This window comes from Heterodontus francisci, chromosome 17 (assembly GCF_036365525.1).
Source record: "Heterodontus francisci isolate sHetFra1 chromosome 17, sHetFra1.hap1, whole genome shotgun sequence".
In the NCBI taxonomy this organism is placed as follows: Eukaryota; Metazoa; Chordata; class Chondrichthyes; order Heterodontiformes; family Heterodontidae; genus Heterodontus; species Heterodontus francisci.
In genome coordinates, this window is record NC_090387.1 from 5,492,880 (window position 1) to 5,512,448 (window position 19,569).

At 43.9% G+C, this 19,569-nt stretch overlaps 1 protein-coding gene across 2 annotated transcripts in view; it reads left to right on the forward strand.

The window, feature by feature from the left end:
• The first annotated feature begins 300 nt into the window (after positions 1-300).
• The window catches only part of LOC137378692 (protein LSM14 homolog A-like), a 102,435-nt gene continuing 83,166 nt past the window's right edge, over positions 301-19,569 (forward strand). For both annotated transcript variants that reach the window (XM_068049034.1, XM_068049035.1), the window contains exon 1: positions 301-630. In XM_068049034.1, the coding sequence (XP_067905135.1) occupies positions 510-630 (121 nt within the window). In that variant the 5' untranslated portion in view covers positions 301-509. The remainder of the gene's footprint in view (positions 631-19,569) is intronic.

Here is a 19,569-nt window from a genome sequence, read left to right on the forward strand (position 1 = left end):
GCGCTGCCTGAGAACATGGTGGAGGCAGGTTCAATTGAAGTATTCAAAAGGGAATCAGACTGTTATGGGAAAAGGAAGAATGTGATGGGGAGAGAGGGGGGCGGTGGAATGGAACTGAGGGAATTGCATTTGAGAGAGCCAGTGCAGGCACGATGGGTCGAATGGCCTCCCTCTGCGTTGTAACGATTCTGTGATTGGCTCTGTGAGCAAGGAAATTCTGGTTAATGTGAGAGAGTTGTGAGGTGGGATTTCCCCTCAGGCTTGTGTTTTTACTTTTCCCTGTACAGAGTCATGTTGGTGTTGTGCAGAGAGGAGGCAGGGTGAGTGAGTGGGGGAAGGGCCTGCTCACTGGAATATGAAGGCAGCCATGTTGGCTGCTAGCTGAACCAACGTCACGGAGAGAGAGAGTGAGACAGGCCGGAGCTGGACCGGGGAGACGCCGAGACAATCCGCCTTCATCCGCTGCTTAACCCAGCTCGCAGAGTGCTGGACATTGCACGGCGAGCATCATGAGCGGGGGTACTCCTTATATCGGCAGTAAAATCAGCCTGATCTCCAAGGCGGAGATCCGATATGAAGGGATTTTGTACACCATCGACACTGAGAACTCCACCGTCGCTTTAGCCAAAGGTAAATGGCGCAGAGCGGGAGGCGTCGGGCCTAGAAACACGGACCCTTTACCTGGCTCATCTCAGTAACTCCTACCTTATAATAATTCCTCACATTTCGATATTCCTACCGCAGAAAAGCTGCTTCTGTTATTATATTCCAATCTCGGGTAGTTTATCTCATGATAAAAATTTAAAATGGCGGGGTTTGTCAACAAGAGTTTCTGTTCTCTCAAGTGTATTTAATTGTATTTCAGTCTGAGCTTTAATTTGATTTCATTCTTTTTTTTTGAGAAAATATGAAATTGACTCGTGAAAAGGGAGTGGATGTTCTGATTGGATATGATAAAGGAGAAGGGGGAGGGGGTTGGGTGGTTTAAAGACAACCTGTTATCCACATCACCACAAATGAAAATAACTACCTTATTTCGCTTTACTCTTTCCTCCAGTAAATCATAACTTTTAAAATTAATGGCTTCTGAATCTATTCCGATTTGTTTGTAAAATCAAATGCACCATTTGTCTCTGCAATTTATTGTCGCAGGGGTGTCTCTTTTGTAGTTACATTCCTTTATTTCATTTTTGTAATTTTTATATTGCAGTCTTTTTTTAGATAAAATTGTATGTGGCAATTTCTGTGCATTAACTTCTGAAATGTTAACTTAGGGCAACTTGCATTTATCTAGTGATTTTAATGAAGAAAATGTCCCAGGCGGTGTTCAGAGTTACTTATGTCTAGACTACTTTGAAGTTGTTAACCTGTTACTTGTCGATTTTTATGTTTCAAGTTATTTTTGTCTAAAGTTACTGACAAGTCTTTCTCCACTTTCCCCTTCTCTTAAAAGGAGCAATACATAAAATAGTTGAATTTTAGCTTAACCTGAAGAAAATTTTAGATTGGCTTGTGAAAGCAGTGTTTTATCTTGGGGGTGGGGGAGTACTTTTTAGAAAAACGCCTTAAATATAAAATGGACCAATGCAATTAAAGCACACTCTCTGTCTGATTACTTGGGTTAAATAGCCATCTGTCTTTATGTTGAGAGGATTTTGTTCAATCTTGACAGGCTTTCAATAGACTGACTAGAGAAGCTAGAACATATGTTTTCAAACTCCGACCCCAGAAAAGAGATTTGTTTGTTTTGCTCATAAATGATTGGTGAGTAGATATTACACGCACACAATGGTTTTCCTTTGGGTACCTAACCTTTGGGTCTACTGGAATGGGAAATTGGCGTATCCTGAGGAGTGTATCCATGTTTGTAGGGGGGTGTCCCACACATTGTTTAGTTTAGTTTAGAGATACAGCACTGAAACAGGCCCTTCGGCCCACCGAGTCCGTGCCGACCATCAACCACCCATTTATACTAATCCTACACTAATCCCATATTCCTACCACATCCCCACCTGTCCCTATATTTCCCTACCACCTACCTACCACTGTCCTGGGGAAAATTGATGTGCAGAGAGATTTGGGTGCTCCGGTCCATTGTTCCCTGAAGGTGGCAACGCAGGTCAATAGAGTGGTCAAGAAGGCATACGGTATGCTTTCCTTCATCGGACGGGGTATTGAGCACAAGAGTTGGCAGGTCATGTTACAGTTGTATAGGACTTTGGTTCGGCCACATTTGGAATACTGCGTGCAGTTCTGGTCGCCACAAGGATGTGGATGCTTTGGAGAGGGTGCAGAGGAGGTTCACCAGATGTTGCCTGGTATGGAGGGCGCTAGCTATGAAGAGAGGTTGAGTAGATTAGGATTATTTTCATCAGAAAGACGGAGGTTGAGGGGGGACCTGATTGAGGTGTACAAAATCATGAGAGGTATAGACAGGGTGGATAGCAAGAAGCTTTTTCCCAGAGTGGGGGATTCAATTACTAGGGGACACGAGTCAAAGTGAAAGGGGAAAAGTTTAGGGGGGATATGCGTGGAAAGTTCTTTACGCAGAGGGTGGTGGGTGCCTGGAACGCGTTGCCAGCGGAGGTGGTAGACGCGGGCACGATAGCGTCTTTTAAGATGTATCTAGACAGATACATGAATGGGCAGGAAGTAAAGAGAATACAGACCCTTAGAAAATAGGCGACAGGTTTAGATAGAGGATTTGGATCGGCGTAGGCTTGGAGGGCCGAAGGGCCTGTTCCTGTGCTGTGATTTTCTTTCTTCTTTGTTCTAACTGCATCCATCAACCACTTCCTTCAATTTAACATAAAGCAGCAATGGAGAAACAGAATAAATTTAACTATTCAAACTCTTAGGTCTTCAGGGACAATATGGAGTGAGGTTATGAACAGAGTGGAATCATCTGAACCAGAATAGATTAAGTGACCAATTCACTGACATGAAGGGTAGAGAGTGGGAATGCAGACAGAGTCCTGTAGAACCTTGAGTCAAAGATGAGTTGTCAACCACAACACAGATATAGCAAATCAAAAGGAAATGAGAAAGTTAATCTTTGGAGGGAGATCATAAGATTCCCTTGGTTTAACATTTTTTATTATTTTCTTCTGTCTCTCCTACCAGAAGCTCTTAGCACCTGTCTAAAAGTCCTCCCAACAAAAGTCAACACCTTCAGCAAGGAGCGAATGGTGGGTGAGATCCACTTGCTAGTCAGAGCCCACTGCCAATGTTGATGTGACCACACATAAGAATTAACACTGAAGAGGAAAGACATAAGAGTAATCATCGAATGAAATTGACAATAATTCCAAAGGAAAAACCAACTATCTACTAAAAACACCCAATCTCCCTATTTCTGCCTCTCCCCCCACCCTAGTCAATATAAACCCAAGGTCACGTCCAAACCCAACTGATGCAATAAAGCAGAATAATACAATGAATGTGCAACATACAAAATAACACACCTTGACACACAACTAATGTGTTCGTATGTAACATCTACTGGGGTGCTCAGTGCCTTTTGGCTAGGAAAGGGAGGGGCTATGGCTTGGGGAGACAGCCCGAGCTCCTTCATAAAGTGGAGAATCTTTAAATAGCCATATCAGTTGGAAAGTGGCCCATTAGCAGTTGTTGGGCAAGGACAGACCTCAGCTGGGTTATCACGCTCGTCATCATTCAATGTCCAATTTCCCACATGAAGAATTGTCATTTAGTCGAGGCACTGTGATTGTTCTTCATGTGAGAGCCAGCACACCTGGTCAGGAAAGGAGGGGGAAGAAAAATTAGAACTTACTAAATTAAACAATTTCAGAAGCAAGCTCACAATATCACTGTGTAGCACTGAAGGACATTATTTGACCTGTCAAGCTCATGAAGCCTTTCTGCAAGAACAGCTTAGCTCGTCCCGCTCCCCTGCCCTTTCCCCGTAGCCCTGTAAATTTTTTTTCTCTTCAGGTGCTTACCTAGTTCCCTTGAATCCACAATTGAATCTGCCTCTACCACCCTTTCGGGCAGTTCATTCCCGATTGTAACTACTCGTGTTTTAAGAAAAAGTTTTTCCTCATGTTGTCTTTTGGTTTTTTTGCCAGTCACCTTAAATCTGTGCCCTTTGGTTCTCAACCCTTTCACTTATGGGAACCGTTTCTCCCTATCTACAGTCTAGACCTGTTGTGATTTTGAACACCTCTATCAAATCTCCTCTAAAGAGAACAACCCAGCTTCTCTAATCTGTCTGCACAACTGAAGTCCCTAATCCTCAGAACCATTCTCGTGAATCTTTTCTGCACCCTTTCTAAAGCCTTCACGTCCTTCCTAAATTGCAGTGCCCAGAAATGGACACAATACTCCAGTTGAAGCTCTGTTCTAGAAAGGTTCATCAAAACTTCCTTGCTTTTGTGTTCTGTGCCTCTATTTATAAAGCTCTTGTGGGCCTTTTGAACTGCATTCTCAACCAAATTACCAAGAATTCACAGCACAGGAACAGATCATTCGCCCCAAAGAGGAGATAGTTCAGGAGATATATACAGTTAAGGTATATACCCTCGAAGGGAAAAGGTAGGGCAAACAAATCCAGAGCTCCCTGGATGACAAAAGAGATAGAGATTATGATGAAGAAAAAGTGTCCTCATGATAGATGACGGGGAGATAATAGCGAACCAGGCTGAACATAGGAGGTTCAGAGGGAAGGTGAAAACGCAAATAAGAGAAGCAGAGAGAATATGAATAGAGAAGGGCAGCGAACATAAAAGGGAATCCCATGGGCTTAGAAATAGTAAAAAGGTGGTAAAAGGAGGAGTAAGGCCAATTAGGGACCAAAAAGGAGATTTACACATGGAGGTGAGGGAAATGCTGAAGAATTAAATTAATACTTTTCATCTGTCTTTATCAAGGAAAACAGACCACAGTGAAAGAGGAGGTAATCAATGCACTTGAAGGACTTAAATTGTTAAGGAGGAAGTATTGGATAGGCTGTTTGTACTTAAAGTTGATGAAACACCAGGCCTGGATGAGATGAATCCAAGGATACTGAGGGAAGTGAAAGTGGAAATTGGGGAGGCATTGGCCATAATTTTCCAGTCTTGCTCAGACTCTGGGGTGGTGCAGGAGACTGGAGAATGACAAATGTTAGGCCCTTGTTCAGAAAAGGGTGTAAAGATAAGCACAGCAACTACAGGCCAGTCAGTTTAACATAGGTGGTGGGGAAACTTCTCCTAACAATAATTCAGCTCAGAATTAATAGACACATGGACAAATACAGGTTAATTAAGGAAAGCCAGCATGGATTTGTTAAGGGAAAATAATGTTTCCCTAACTTGCAAGAGTTTTTTGAAGAGATAATGGCGAGAGTTGATGAGGGCAATGCTGTTGATATGGTGTACATTGATATCCAAAAGCTACACAATAGACCTGTGAGCAAAATTCTAGCTCCTGGACTGAAAGGGACAGGAGCAACATGGATATGGAATTGGCTGTGTGACAGGAAACAAAGAGTAGTAGTTAATGGATCTTTTTCAGGGTGGAGGAAGGTCTGTAGTGGAGTTCTCCAGGGGTCAGTGTTGAGTTCCTTGCTCTTCCTGATATATATTAATGACATAGACCTTGGTGCACAGGGCACAATTTCAATGTTTGCGGGTGGAACAAAACTTGGAAGCATTGTGAACTGTGAGGAGGATAGACTGCCAAAGGATAGAGACAAGTTGGTGAAATGGGCAGACGAGTGGCAGATGAAGTTCAATGTGGAGAAATGTGAAGTGATACATTTTGGTCGGAAAAACATGGAGAGACAATATAAAATAAAGGGTTCAACTCTAAAGGGGGTGCAGGAACTGAGGGACCTGGGTGCATATGTGCATAAGTCATTGAAGGTGGCAGGGCAGGCTGAGAAAGCAGATAATAAAGCATAAAGAATCCTGGGCTTTATTAATAAGGGCATAGAGTACAAGAGCAAGGAAGTTATGTTGGACTTGTTTTAGACACTAGTTCGGCCTCAGCTGGAGTATTGCGTCCAGTTCTGGGCACTGTACTTGAGAAGATGAGGCCATTGGAGAGAGTGCAGAAAAGATTTGCGAGAATGGTTCCAGTGCAGTTGTGCCCATAATACAGTTAGATTTAGCATTATTGTGGAAAAAGACAAAGATAGAACAGGAGTAAAAGTTCTAAATTGGGGGATGGCAAATTTTACAAAGCTGAGAGGTGATCTGGCGAAAGTGGACTGGATACAGCTACTTGAAGGAAAATCAGTGGCACGCCAGTGGGAGGCATTCAAAAGCAAGATTCTACGAGCACAATGTAGTTATGTCCCCACAAAGGAAAAGGGTACGACTGCCAAATTGAGAGCTCCCTGGTTATCTAGAAGGATAAAGGGTAAGGTAAAGCAGAATAAAAAAGCTTATGACAGTCCCAAAAAACTTAATACTTGAGAAAACCTTGCATATAGAAAGTGCAGAGGTGAAGTAAAAATGGAAATTAGGAAAGCAAAAAGAAGGCATGAAAAAATATTGGCAGGATAAAGCAAGGAAAACCCAAAGATGTTTTGTCAGTACATTAAAAGCAAGAGGATAACTAAGGAAAGGGTAGGGCCTATCAGAGATAGACAAGGGAACTTATGCGTGGATGCAGAAGATGTGGGCAGGGTGCTTAATGAGTTCTTGGTCTCTGTCTTCACAAAGAAGACATTATAGTTGAAGAGGAGGAGTGTGAAATATTAGATATGATAAGCATAATGAGAGAGGAAGTACTACAGGGTCTGATGTCCTTGAAAGTGGATAAGTTACCAGGGCCAGATGGATTGTATCCCAGGCTGATAAAGGAAGCAAGGGAGGAAATAGCAGATGCTCGGAGGATCATTTTCAAATCCTCACTAGATACAGGCGAGGTACCTAAGGATTGGAGGTCTACGAGCATTGTACCATTGTTTAAAAAGGCTGCGAGGGATAGGCCAAATAATTATAGGCTGGTCAGCCTGACCTCAGTGGTGGGCAAATTATTAGAATCAAGTCTGAGAGAGAAGATAAACTGTCTGTTGGAAAGGCATGGATTAATTGGGGATAGTCAGCATGGATATGTTAGGGGAAGGTTGTCTGATGGACTTAATTGAGCTTTTTGAGGAAGTGACGAGGAGGATTGATGAGGGTAGTGTAGTGGATGTGGTCTACATGGATTTTAGTAAGGCATTTGATAAGGTCCCACAGGGCAGACTGGTCAGAAAAGTAAAAGCCCATGGGGTACAGGGGAATGTGGCAGGTTGGGTCCAGAGTTGGCTCAGTGACAGGAAACAAAGGGGAATGGTCGATGGATGCTTTTGCGAATGGAAGACGGTTTCCAGTGGCGTTCCACAGGGTCCCTTGCTGTTTGTGGTATATATTAATGATCTGAACTTAAATATGGGAGACACGATTGGGAAATTTGCAGATGACAGAAAAATTGGCCATGTAGTTGATCGTGAAGAGGATAGCTGTAGACTCAATGATGTCAATGGTTTGGTTGTGTGGGTGGAAAGATGGCAAATGGAATTCAATCCAGAGAAGTGTGAGGTAATGCATTTGGGGAGAGCAAACAAAGCAAGGGAATACACAATGAACGGGAGGATATTGAGAGGGGTAGAGGAAGTGAGAGTCCCTGAAGGAGGCAGGACAGGTAGATAAAGTGGTGAAGAAGGCATATGGAATGCTTTCCTTCATTGGCTGAGGAATAGAATACAAAAGCAGGAATGCAATGCTGGAACTGTATAAAACGCTGGTTGGGCCACAGCTGGAGTATTGCATACAGTTCTGCTCACCACATTACAGAAAGGACATAATTGCTCTGGAGAGAGTACAGAAGAGATTTACAAGAATGTTGTCAGGGCTTGAATATTGCAGCAATTGGGAAAGATTGGATAGGCTAGGTTGTTTTCCTTCGAACAGAAGAGGCTGAGGGGTGACTTAATTGAGGTGTACAAAATTCTGAGGGGCCTCGATAGACAGGAAGGACCTGTTTCCCCTAGCGGAGAGGTCAATTACCGGGGGCACAGATTTAAGGTGATTGGTAGAAGGATTAGAGGGTGGTGGGTGTCTGGCATTTGCTGCCCAGGGCAGTGGTGGAGGCAGAAACCTTCAACTCCTTTGATAGGTACCTGGACCTACACCTGAAGTGCTGTAACCTGCAAGGCCATGGACCAGGTGCTGGAAGGTGGGATCAGATTGGCCAGCTAGTTTTCTCAATTGGCGCAGACACGGTGGGCTGAATGGCCTCTTTCTGTACTGTAACTTTTCTATGGTTCTATGGATAAGGGATTTCAGTTTATGAAGATAGATTAGAGAAGTTGGGACTGTTTTCCTTGGCGAAGAGAAGGCTGAGCGGTGATTTGATGGAGGTTTTCAAAATCATGAGGGATCTGGACAGAGTAGATAGGGAGAAACTGTCCCCACTCGTGAAACGATCAAGAATGAGCAGGCACAGATTTCAAGTAATTGGCAAAAGAAGCAAAATTGACATGAGGAAAAGCTTCTTCATGTAGCGAGTGGTTCAAGTCTGGAATGCACTGCCTGAGAGTGTGGTGGAGGCAGCTTCAATCAAGGCATTCAAAAGAGATTTGGACTGTTATCTGGAAAGGAAGAATGTGAAGGGTTACAGGGAGAAGGCAGGGGAATAGCACGAGGTGAATTGCTCATTTGGAGAGCTGGTGCAGACGTGATGGGCTGAATAGCGGCTTCTGTGATGTAACAATTCTGATTCTGGTTTATGCTGGCCAATAGTTAACCCTCATGCAAGTCTCCTCCCATTCTTTCATCTTGCCCAATTGGCAGATGCTTCCATTCCTTTCTCCCTCATGTACTTATCTAGTTTACCCTAAAATACATATCTAAGGAAGGATATACTTGCTTTGGAGGTCGTATGGCGAAGTTCAATGGATTGGTCGCTGGGATGAGAAAGTTGTCCTATTATAGGCTAAACAAATTGGGCCTATGCTCCTTGGAGTTTCGAAGATTGAGAGGTGATTTCATTGAAACATACAAGATTCTGAAGGGGCTTGTCAGGGTAGGCACTGAGAGGTTGTTTTCCCTTGTGGAGGAATCTAGAACACGAGGGCAGAATAAGCACCGAAGGGAGCAAGGGCACAGAATGAAGTCCCCCACCCAGAGTACAATGTCCATCACCCAGAGTGGCTCAGTAGCACCACTACTGACTGAGCTGGCCGAGTCCGACAAGACATAGCTGCTAGACTGGGTCTGCAGCAGGTGGTGAAACAAGAGGGGGAGAAAACCAACTTGATCTCGTCCTCGCCAATTTACCTGTCGCAGATGCTTCTGTTGATAGTATTGGTAGGAGTGACCACCGCGCAGTCCTTGTGGAGACAAAGTTTCATCTTCATATTGAGGATACCCACCATGATGTGTGGCACTACCACTGTGCTAAATGGGATAGATTTCGAAAAGATCTAGCAACTCAAAACTGGGCATCCATGAAACATTGTGGACCATCAACAGCAGCATAATTATATTCAACCACAATCTGTAACCTCATTGCCTGGCATATCTGCCACTTTACCATTATCATCAAGCTGGGGGACCAACCCTGGTTCAGTCAATGAAGCGTGCAGGAGGGCAAGCCAGGAGCAGCACCAGGCATGCCTCAAAATGAGGTGTCAGCCTGGTGAAGCTACAACACAGGACCACTTGCATGCCAAACAGCGGAATCAGTTTACAATAGACTGAGCTGTTGGCTGTGGGAGTGCTCCGATCATATCTAAGTTCTGCAGTCCTGCCACTTTCTGTCATGAATAGTGGTGGACAATTAAACATCTAACAGGGGGAGGAGGCTCCACAGATATCCCCATCCTCAATGACATTAGTGCAAAAGGCAAGGCTGAAGCATTTGCATCCATATTCAGCTTGAAGTGCTAAGTGGATGATCCATCTCGGCCTCCTTCTGAGGACCCCAGGATCATAGATGCCAGTCTTCGGCTAATCCGATTCACTTCACATGATATCAAGAAATGGCTCAAGCCACTGGATATTGCCAGGCTTTGAGCCCTGACAACATTCCAGCAATAGTACTGAAGACTTGTGCTCCAGAGCTAGCTGCACCCCTAGCCAAGCTGTTCCATAGAGCTATGCACTGGCATGTACCCGGCAACGTGGAAAACTGCACAGCTATGTCCTAACCACAAAAATCAGGCCAAATCTAAACTGGCCAATTACCAACACATCAGTCTACTCTCGATCATCAGCAAAGTGATGGAAGATGTCGTCAACAGTGCTATCAGGTGGCACTTGCTCAGCAATAACCTGCTTGCTGATGCTCAGTTTGGGTTCTGCCAGGGCCATTCAGCTCCTGACCTCATTACAGCCTTGGTTCAAACATGGACAAAAGAGCTGAACTCAAGAGGTGAGGTGAAAGTGACTGCCCTTGACATCAAGGCAGCATTTGACCGAGTATGGCATCAAGGAGCCCAAACAAAGCTGGAATCAATGAGAATCGGGATGGGTGGGGAACTCTCCACTGGTTGGAATCCTAGCTCGCACAAAGGTAGATGGTTGTAGTTGTTGGAGGTCAATCATCTCAGTCCCAGTACATCACTGCAGGATTTCCTCAGGGTAGTGTCCTAGGCCCAACCATCTTCAGCTGCATCATCAGTGACCTTCCCTCAATCATAAGGTCAGAAGTGGGGATGCTCATTGATTTGCACAATGTTGAGCACCATTCGGGACTCATACTGAAGCAGCCCCTGTCCAGGTGTTTGTGCATATGGACAACATCCACGTTTGGGCTGATACATGGCAAGTAACATTGCCTGGCACTTAGGTGGCACGAAGGACCATCTCAAACGAGAGAATCTAACCATCCCCCCCTTGATGTTGAATGGAATTACCATTGCTGAATCCCCCGCTATCAACGTCCTGGGGGTTATCATTGACCAGAAAGTGAACTGGACCAGCCACATGAATGCTGTGGTTACAAGAGCCGGCCAGAGGCTGGAAATTCTACAGCGAGTAACTCACCACCTGAGTCCCCAAAGCCTGTTCACCATCTAGAAGGCACAAGTCAGGAGTGTGATGGAATACTCTCCACTTGCTTGGGTTGATGCAGTTCCAACAGCACTCAAGAAGCTCAACACCATCCAGGGCAAAGCAGCCTGCTTGATTGGCACCCCATCCGCCACCTTCAACATTCACTTCCTTCAGGATTGACGCACAGTGGCAACAGTGTGTGTTAATTATGTGATTATATGCCGGTGAAGGGAGTTAATTGGGGTTTAGTTGAGTACTTAAAAGCAGAAACTCTCACTGGGACGAGGAGAGGGTTTTGAGTGAGGCGCTACATGTTTGTAATCCTCTTACTCTGCACAATAAATGTGAAACTGAGTAAATATAGGTTTCAGCTTTATTCTTCCACAGCAAGCTTTCTGGAATTTAACATGGTAGCAGAGGATTGTTGCCTAAAGCTGAAGGTTGGAAAATAGGAATTTTTTCTTCTGGATAGAAAACAAAAATTTCAAGGGCCACTGTGAAAAGTATGGCAAAAAGCAAGTGCAAATTGTTGGGGTATGATTACCCTCCGGTGTTTTAGGAGTCTGAACTATATGACCAGTGGAAGAATGAAGTGGATATGTGGACATGAGTTCCATTTCTACCCAAAGGAAACAAGGTATGGCCTTGGTGTTGTCACTTGCTACCAAAAGTAAAATCAGAAGTAAAGTGTCTCCTGAATTGGATGCAGTGCTCGTCAGTTAGATACTGATGAAGGGCTGGGTGTTCTGTTAGAATTCTTGGATGAAATTTACAAGAAAGATGACATATTGAATGCGTATGAGACATGGTCAGACTTAGATTTCAGAAAACAGATGGTTATTCAATGGAGGAATAGATCATGGACTTTAACAGACTGTACAAAAGATTGAGGAAATTGAATTTGGAGATTCCTGGTTCAGTGCTAGCTTTTAAATTACTAGATTGTGTGAGGGTATCGCATATGGACAGGCTCCTGGTTCGAACTGGGGTTTGGTTCTTGCACAAAGTCTGCCTGTTGGACCAAGTGTCCACAGCCTTAAAAAAAAAATGATTGGCGGAACAGTAATTTCCTGCAGTCCTGGTAGAACAAACGGGGCATTCTGCGGTGGCGCAAAGAATGGAGGACTCAATGTTTACAAGATTTAGAAATAATCCAGATACTGGAAGCAGGCCTTAGTACAATGGAAGAGTTAAAGATAGGAGGAATGAGGATGAAATCACCTTTAGCAGGTCTGAATATTACAGTGAAAGACAGGGTTGGAACAGCAACCAAAGGCAAATGAATCCCAGGAATGCCCATGGAACAGTTAATAGGTGCTTCAGATGTGACTCCAAGTATCATTATGCAATGAACTGCCCTAAGTGGAGGGGCAGAGTCTTTGAAATAACACGACGCAGGGAATTCTGAGGCAGAAGAGGAAGATACTGATGGATCTGAACGAATTGTACTAGTCACAATGAGTCTTAGTCCTGTGATGAATGTATTGGTTGTGGATTTGTTCAACTGTGGGGTACTGGATAGTACTTGTACGTCGACAGAATGTGGAACTAATTGGCTACAGTGTTAAATGGATTCACTCAGTAGTGAGGATCAGCGCAAAGTTAAGGAGTATAAAAGTACTACCAGCTTTAGTTTGGTGATGACAACACAGTGAAGTCACTGAAGAGAGCAGTTAATTCCATGTAACAGAGCTGGGGTAAGCCACTTTATCAGTACTGATGTAGTCTCTAGTGAGATACCTTTACTCTTGAGTTAGCCTTCAATGAAAAAGGCACAGATGAAACTTAATATGGAGCATGATAAGACAATTGTTTTTGGGAAGCCAGTGAATTTGCAATTTATCCAGTTAGGGCATTATTGTATGCCTTTAACAAAACGTGATATTTCTAGTTGGAGTGTTGGAGCATATTGATGGTATCAGGTGTTCTGAATCAGAGATAAAAGGCAAATTGTCTTAAAGTTACACAGACAATTTTCTCACCCTTCTTGTCAGAGATTAAAAACCCTATTAAAAGATGCAGGTGTGATTGATGACGAGCATACGAGGAGAATAGAAGAGATTAGTGACAAGTGTGAAATTTGTTAGAATTATCAGAGGACACCATCACGTCCTACTGTCAGCCTTCCATTGGCATGTGACTTGAACAAGGTAGCTGCCATGGATTTAAATATATGGGACAAGGACAAGAATATTTTTATCCTACCTTTTTATAGACCTAGCAACTAGATTTAGTCTTTCTACAATAATAAATAGTAAAGACAAAAGGGTGATTGTAGACAAAATTATGGAGAAATGGATAGGGACTGGGCTTGGGGCGCCAGCTAAGTTTCTGACTGATAATGGCAGGGAATTTGCCAATGACGAGTTCAGGGATATGTGTGAAAACATGAACATTATGGTTATGAATACTTCAGCTGAAAGTCCTTTCAGCAATGGGCATTGTGAAAGGAATCACGCAGTGGTTGATGAAATTTTACATAAAATCTTGCTGACCAGCCAAACTGCAAGTTGACAATTGCCCTGGCATGGGCGGTTCACGGTTAGAGATGGTTGGAGGATATAGTCCCTATCAATTAGTCTGTGGGCGGAATCCCAAATTGCCTTCTGTACTGTGCGACAGTCCTCCTGCTCTAGAAGGTACTACAATTAGTTCCATTTTTTTCTACACATTTGAATACTTTACATGCAGGTAGACAGGCTTTCATCAATGCTGAGGTCTCTGAGGAAAATTCAGATATCTGAGGCATCGTATAAGGCCATCTGAGGCGGAATTTAGTTCAGGAGATTTGGTCTATGATAAAAGAGAGGGAATGGGAGGGCCCTGGTAAGGTAATCGGTCAGGATGGTAAAGCAGTAGTTGTCAAGCATGGAAATCAAACTGTTAAGGTTCATTCTTCACTATTAATTGGGGTTGATTACAAAGTCTCAGAATCTGAGCAGCTGATGGAGGGAACAGAGGCACCTTGTACCTCAAATATTTTGTATTTTGTGACGAAGGTCCTGAAGCACAGGTAGATCAAGAGTTGTAATCTCTGGGTTTCTTCCAGTGCCACAGGCTAATGAGTTTATGAATAGGAGGATAGAGCAGATGAATGCATTGCTGAGGAGATGGTGCAGGAGGGAAGGCTTTAGTTTCCTGGATCACTCGGCCTGTTTCTGGTGAAGGTGGGATCTGTGTAAGCTGGATGGGTTGCACCTGAACCGGAACGGGACCAACATCCTTGCTGGGAGATTTGCCAGTGCTGTGGGGTGGGGTTTAAACTAATTAAACAGGGAGATGGGATACAAAGTGGAAGCACAGTAGGGGTGATGTACAATCAAATATAGAAAAGTATCTAAGTCAGTCTGGAGGGAAGAGTAAAGACCTGTTGAGGCTCAAGCAAATAATGCAATGGATGCTGGAACTCTAGGGAGTACAGAGGGTCAGAAGGACCTTGGTGTACTTGTCCATAGATCACTGAAGGCAGCAGCACAGGTAGATAAGGTGGTAAGGAAGGCATCTGGGATACTTGCCTTTATTAGCCAAGGCATAGAATATAAGAGCAGGGAGGTTATGTTAGAGCTGTATAAAATGCTGGTCAGGCCACAGCTGGAGTACTGTGTACAGTTCTGGTTAACACACAATAGGAAGGATGTGATTGCACTGGAGAGGATGCAGAGGAGATTCATCAGGATGTTGCGTGGGCTGGAGCATTTCAGTTGTGAAGAGAGACTAGATAGGCTGGGGTTGTTTTTCTTGGAGCGGAGAAGGCTGAGGGGGGACATGATTGAGGTATACAAAATTATGAGGGGTATTGATAGGATAGATAGGAAGAAACTTTTTCCCTTAGCAGAGGGGTCAATAACCAGGGGGCGTAGATTTAAGGTAATGAGCAGGTGGTTTAGAGGGGAGTTGAGGAAAAGTTTTTTCACCCAGAGAGTGGTTGCAATCTGGAACATGCTGCCTGAAGGAGTGGAGGAGGCAGGAACCCTCACAACATTTAAGAAGTATTTAGATGAGCACTTGAAACACCATAGCATACAAGGCTAAGGGCCAAGTGTGGGAAAATGGAATTAGATTGGACGAGTGCTTAATGGTCGGCACAGGCGCGTTGGGCCAAAGGGCCCGTTTCTGTGCTGTAAAACTCTATGACTCTAAGAGTTGGATAGTAATGTAACCGATCATGATGCTCAGGAAAGAGCTATTGTATCCAAAGGCCAGTTGCCTCCAGTAGGTACACGGGTGACATATATTCCAGAGGGGCCTGATAAATGGAGGGATGCAACAATTGTGGGGCATGCAGGAAAATCTGCAGACAAGTTTAAATAATGGCTAAATGTTCAAGATGATGGCCAAGAAGCCAGAGCCATAGACTGGCAGAATGGGGTGAAGAGTGGAGGGTATGAAAGCGCAGTGCGTTTTGATAGTGGGTCAGGAAGTGACTCTTGCGTAAGGAAGCGATCACACACTGGAGAAAGAACCTCCGATAAAGTGGAAGGGAGATCTTCTAGCAGTAGTTCCAAAAAACATCAAAGTGCTAATGGAGGCCATAGTATGAACAGATTCCACAATGAAACAAAGGCTAGAGGGCAGTCTCGGAATAGAATCAGAAGCAGAAGTCCTCATGATCGAGAAGTTTTAGTGGCTGCCAATAAACTTCAGGGTAAACGAACAAGAGAAGCAAAACATGACAAATTAGAGAGTTTGGAGTCTATTCTGAGGTTCCAGACAGGGGACAGCCACCCATGACACATAAATGGAATTGTACTGAAAAAGTCCTTCACGATGGAACTTATAAGGCTAAAGAGAGGTTAGTTGCGAGCGGTTTTGAAGAGCGATTGGGTGATACTGATGTTAGAATGGACTGTCCCATAGCTGGAAAAGTAATCCTGAAAATCTTTTTGGATCTTTTGGCCACATATTCATGGGAGTGTAGATCCATTGACATAAAAGCTGCATTTCTGCAAGGTGATACACTTCACTCTGAAAAGTACCTGAAACCACCTAAAGTGACAGCAGATACAGAAGGAAAATTATGGAAACTGAACAAATGTGTCTATGGCCTTAATGATGCTTCCAGGGTGTGGTATATTTCGGTGAGATCTGTTTTGTTGAAAATTGGTTGTGTTCGACTAAAAGCAGATCCTGGTATCATAAAGAGAAACTTTCAGACATTTTCATGGTGCAAGTTGATGATTTCTTATGGGGTGGTACTGTGGATTTTGAGAAATATGTTATTAAGATTAAGGCAGAATTTAAGATTGAGAATCAGGCTCGTGGGACCTTTTAAATATTTTGGTTTAGATATTAAGCTGAATAAGTTTGAATCGCCAGGGCCATTCAGCTCCTGACCTCAGTACAGCCTTGGTTCAAACATGGACAAAAGAGCTGAACTCAAGAGGGGAGGTGAGAGTGACTGCCCTTGACATCAAGGCAGCATTTGACCGAGTATGGCATCAAGGAGCCCTAGCAAAACTGAGGTCATTGGGAATCGGGGAAAACCCTCCGCTACCTGGAGTCATACCCAGTGCAAAGGAAGATGGTTGTGGTTGTTGGAGGTCAATCATCTGAGCTCCAGGACATCACTGCAGGAGTTCCTCAAGGTAGTATCCTAGGTCCAACCATCTTCAGCAGCTTCATCAATGACCTTCCTTCAATCATAAAGTCAGAAGTGGTGCTGATGATTGCACAATGTTGAGCACCATTCGTGACTCCTCAGATACTGAAGCAGTCTGTGTAGAAATGCAGCAAGACCTGGACAGTATCCAGGCTGGGGCTGATGAGTGGCAAGTAACATTCGTGCCACACAAGTGCCAGGCAATGACCATCTCCAACAAGAGAGAATCTAATCCTCTCCCCATGACATTCAATGGCATTATCATCGCTGAATCCCCCACTATCAACATCCTAGGGGCTACCATTGACCAGAAACCAAACTGGAGTAGCCATATACATACCGTGCCTACAAGAGCAGGTCAGAGGCTAGGAATTCTGTGGTGAGTAACTCACCTCCTGTCTCCCCAGTGTCTGTCCATCATCTACAAGTCAGGAGTGTGATGGAATACTCTCCACTTGCCTGGATGGGTGCAGCTCCAACAACACTCAAGAAGCTCAACACCATCCAGGACAAAGCAGCCCGCTTGATTGGTACACCAACTACAAACATTCACTCACTCCACCACCGACGCACAGTGGCAGCAGCGTGTACCATCTACAAGATGCACTGCAGCAATGCACCAAGGCTGCTTAGACAGCACCTTCCAAACCCGCGACCTCTACCAACTAGAAGGACAAGGGCAGCAAATGCATGGGAACACCACTATCTGCAAGTTCCCCTCCAAGTCACACATCATCCTGACTTGGAACTATATCACCGTTCCTTCACTGTCACTGGGTCAAAATCCTGGAACTCCCTTCCTAACAGCGCTGTGGGTGTACCTACCCCACATGGACTGCAGCGGTTCAAGAAGGCAGCTCACCACCACCTTCTCGAGGTCAGTTATGGATGGGCAATAAATGCTGGCATAGCCAGTGACGCCCAAATCCCACGAATGAATTTTAAAAAATCCTATTTCGAGAGTGTTACTCCCATCCCAGTTAAGAAAGATGACCTGTCGAAAGCAGAGACTGAGCAGTTGCAAAGCCTGGTGGGTCAATAAAACTGGTTGGATTCTCAGACTAGGCCTGATCGTTTGGATGTGCTGGAGTTAAGCACGATGATGAAACATCCAAAAGTTGAAAATGTTTTAAGGGCAAATAAAACATTGAAAAAAACTAAATGTGGAGAAATTTGTACTGAAGTTCCCATCCTTGGGTAACCCAAAGATCATGAAGCTAATAATTTTAAGTGATGCTTCACATGCTAATCTTGCTGATGGGTATTTGAGTACAGCTGGCTTCATAATATTTCTGATGGGTGAAAATGGGAAATGTTGTCCTTTTAACTTGGGAGGTTAAGAAAATAAAACAGGTTGTTAAAAGCACGTTAGCTGTGGAAACACTGGGTCTTGTGGAGGCAGTGGTTGTGGGGTTCTATTGGTCAAATATTTTGGGTGAAATTCTGAACAAGGGACATCCTGAAGATAGGCTACCCATTGAATGTTATGTGGATAATTGTTCTTTGTGGGACAATGTACACTCTACAAAAAGCGTGAGTGAAAAAAGACTATGCAATGACCTTACTGGATTGAAACAAATGCTGGAGAGAAAGGAAATCTCCAAACTTAAATGGGTAAATGCAAGTCATCAGCTATCCGATTGTTTCACAAAAAGAAATGCGAGGGCAAAGAGATTGTGTGATGAAGGGTATCTCACAATGTAAAAACGTTGTGCCCAACATGGAATTTAATTTTGATTTATTTTGTAATGTTCTTTGAGCATTTTAATATTTTGTGCATAATATGGAATTTATTTTGAAGTGTTTGAGCATGTTCATCTAAGTTGCATTGTAAAAGAAAGAAGGGAATCTGTTAATTGTGTGATTATATGCATGTGAAGGGAGTTAATTGGGGATTTAGTTAAGCAATTAAAAGCAGACACTCACTGGGACTCAGAGGGTTTTGAGTGAGGAGCTACATGGTTGTAATCCTTTTACTATGCACAATACATGTAAAACTGAGTTATTCTTCCATAACAAGCTTTCCGGAGTTTAACAGTGTGTACTGTTTACAAGATGCATTGCAGCAACTCACCAAGGCTCCTTTGACAGCATCTTCCAAACCTGTGACCTCCAACACCTAAAAGGACAAGGGCAGCAGATGCATTGGAACCCCACCACCTGCAAGTTCCCTTCCAGGTCACAGACCATCCTGATTTAGAACTTTTATCACTGTTCCTTGGCTTTTGCTGGGTTAAAATCCTGGAACTCCCTAACCGCACTGTTGGTGTGCCTCCATCCCAAGGATGCAGCAGTTCAAGAAGGCAGCTCAAGGGCAATTAGGGATGGGCAATAAATGCTGGTCTAGCCAGCGATGCCCACATTCCATGAATGAATAAAAAAAAGTCTTAGGATAAGGACTTGGTCATTTAGGACTGAGATGATCAATTTCTTCACTCAGAGGTTTGTGAATCTTTGGAATTGTCTACCCCAGTGGGTGTGGATGCTCCATTGTTGAGTATATTTAAGGCTACGATTGCTAGATTTTTGATCTCGGGGAATCGAGGAATATGGGGATAGGGCAGGAAAGTGGAGTTGAGGCAGAACCCCAACTGTGATATTGAATGGTGGAGCAAGCTCGAGGATCCAAATGATCTGCTCCTGCTCCGATTGTGATGATCTTCACCTCAGGTAGTGAGTTCCATGTTCTCGCCACTCTCTGCATAAAAGAACATGTTCCTGTATTCCTGAGTGGACTTATTAGTGACTATCTTATAGTTATGGCTTCTAGTTCTGGGCTCCCTACAGGGAGTCTTACGTCTACCCTGGTCAAACCTCCTCATAATGCTAAGTCAGGTCACCTGGTGGACGACTTGTGTCTGGCCTTGCTAATCTTGACACTCCTGGGGTACAGCTTGTCCAGAAACCTGAAAGATGGGTGTCAGCTTCTCCAGTGGCAAACAGTGCTGTCCTCAACAGCAACAATATATTTTTTAGAAA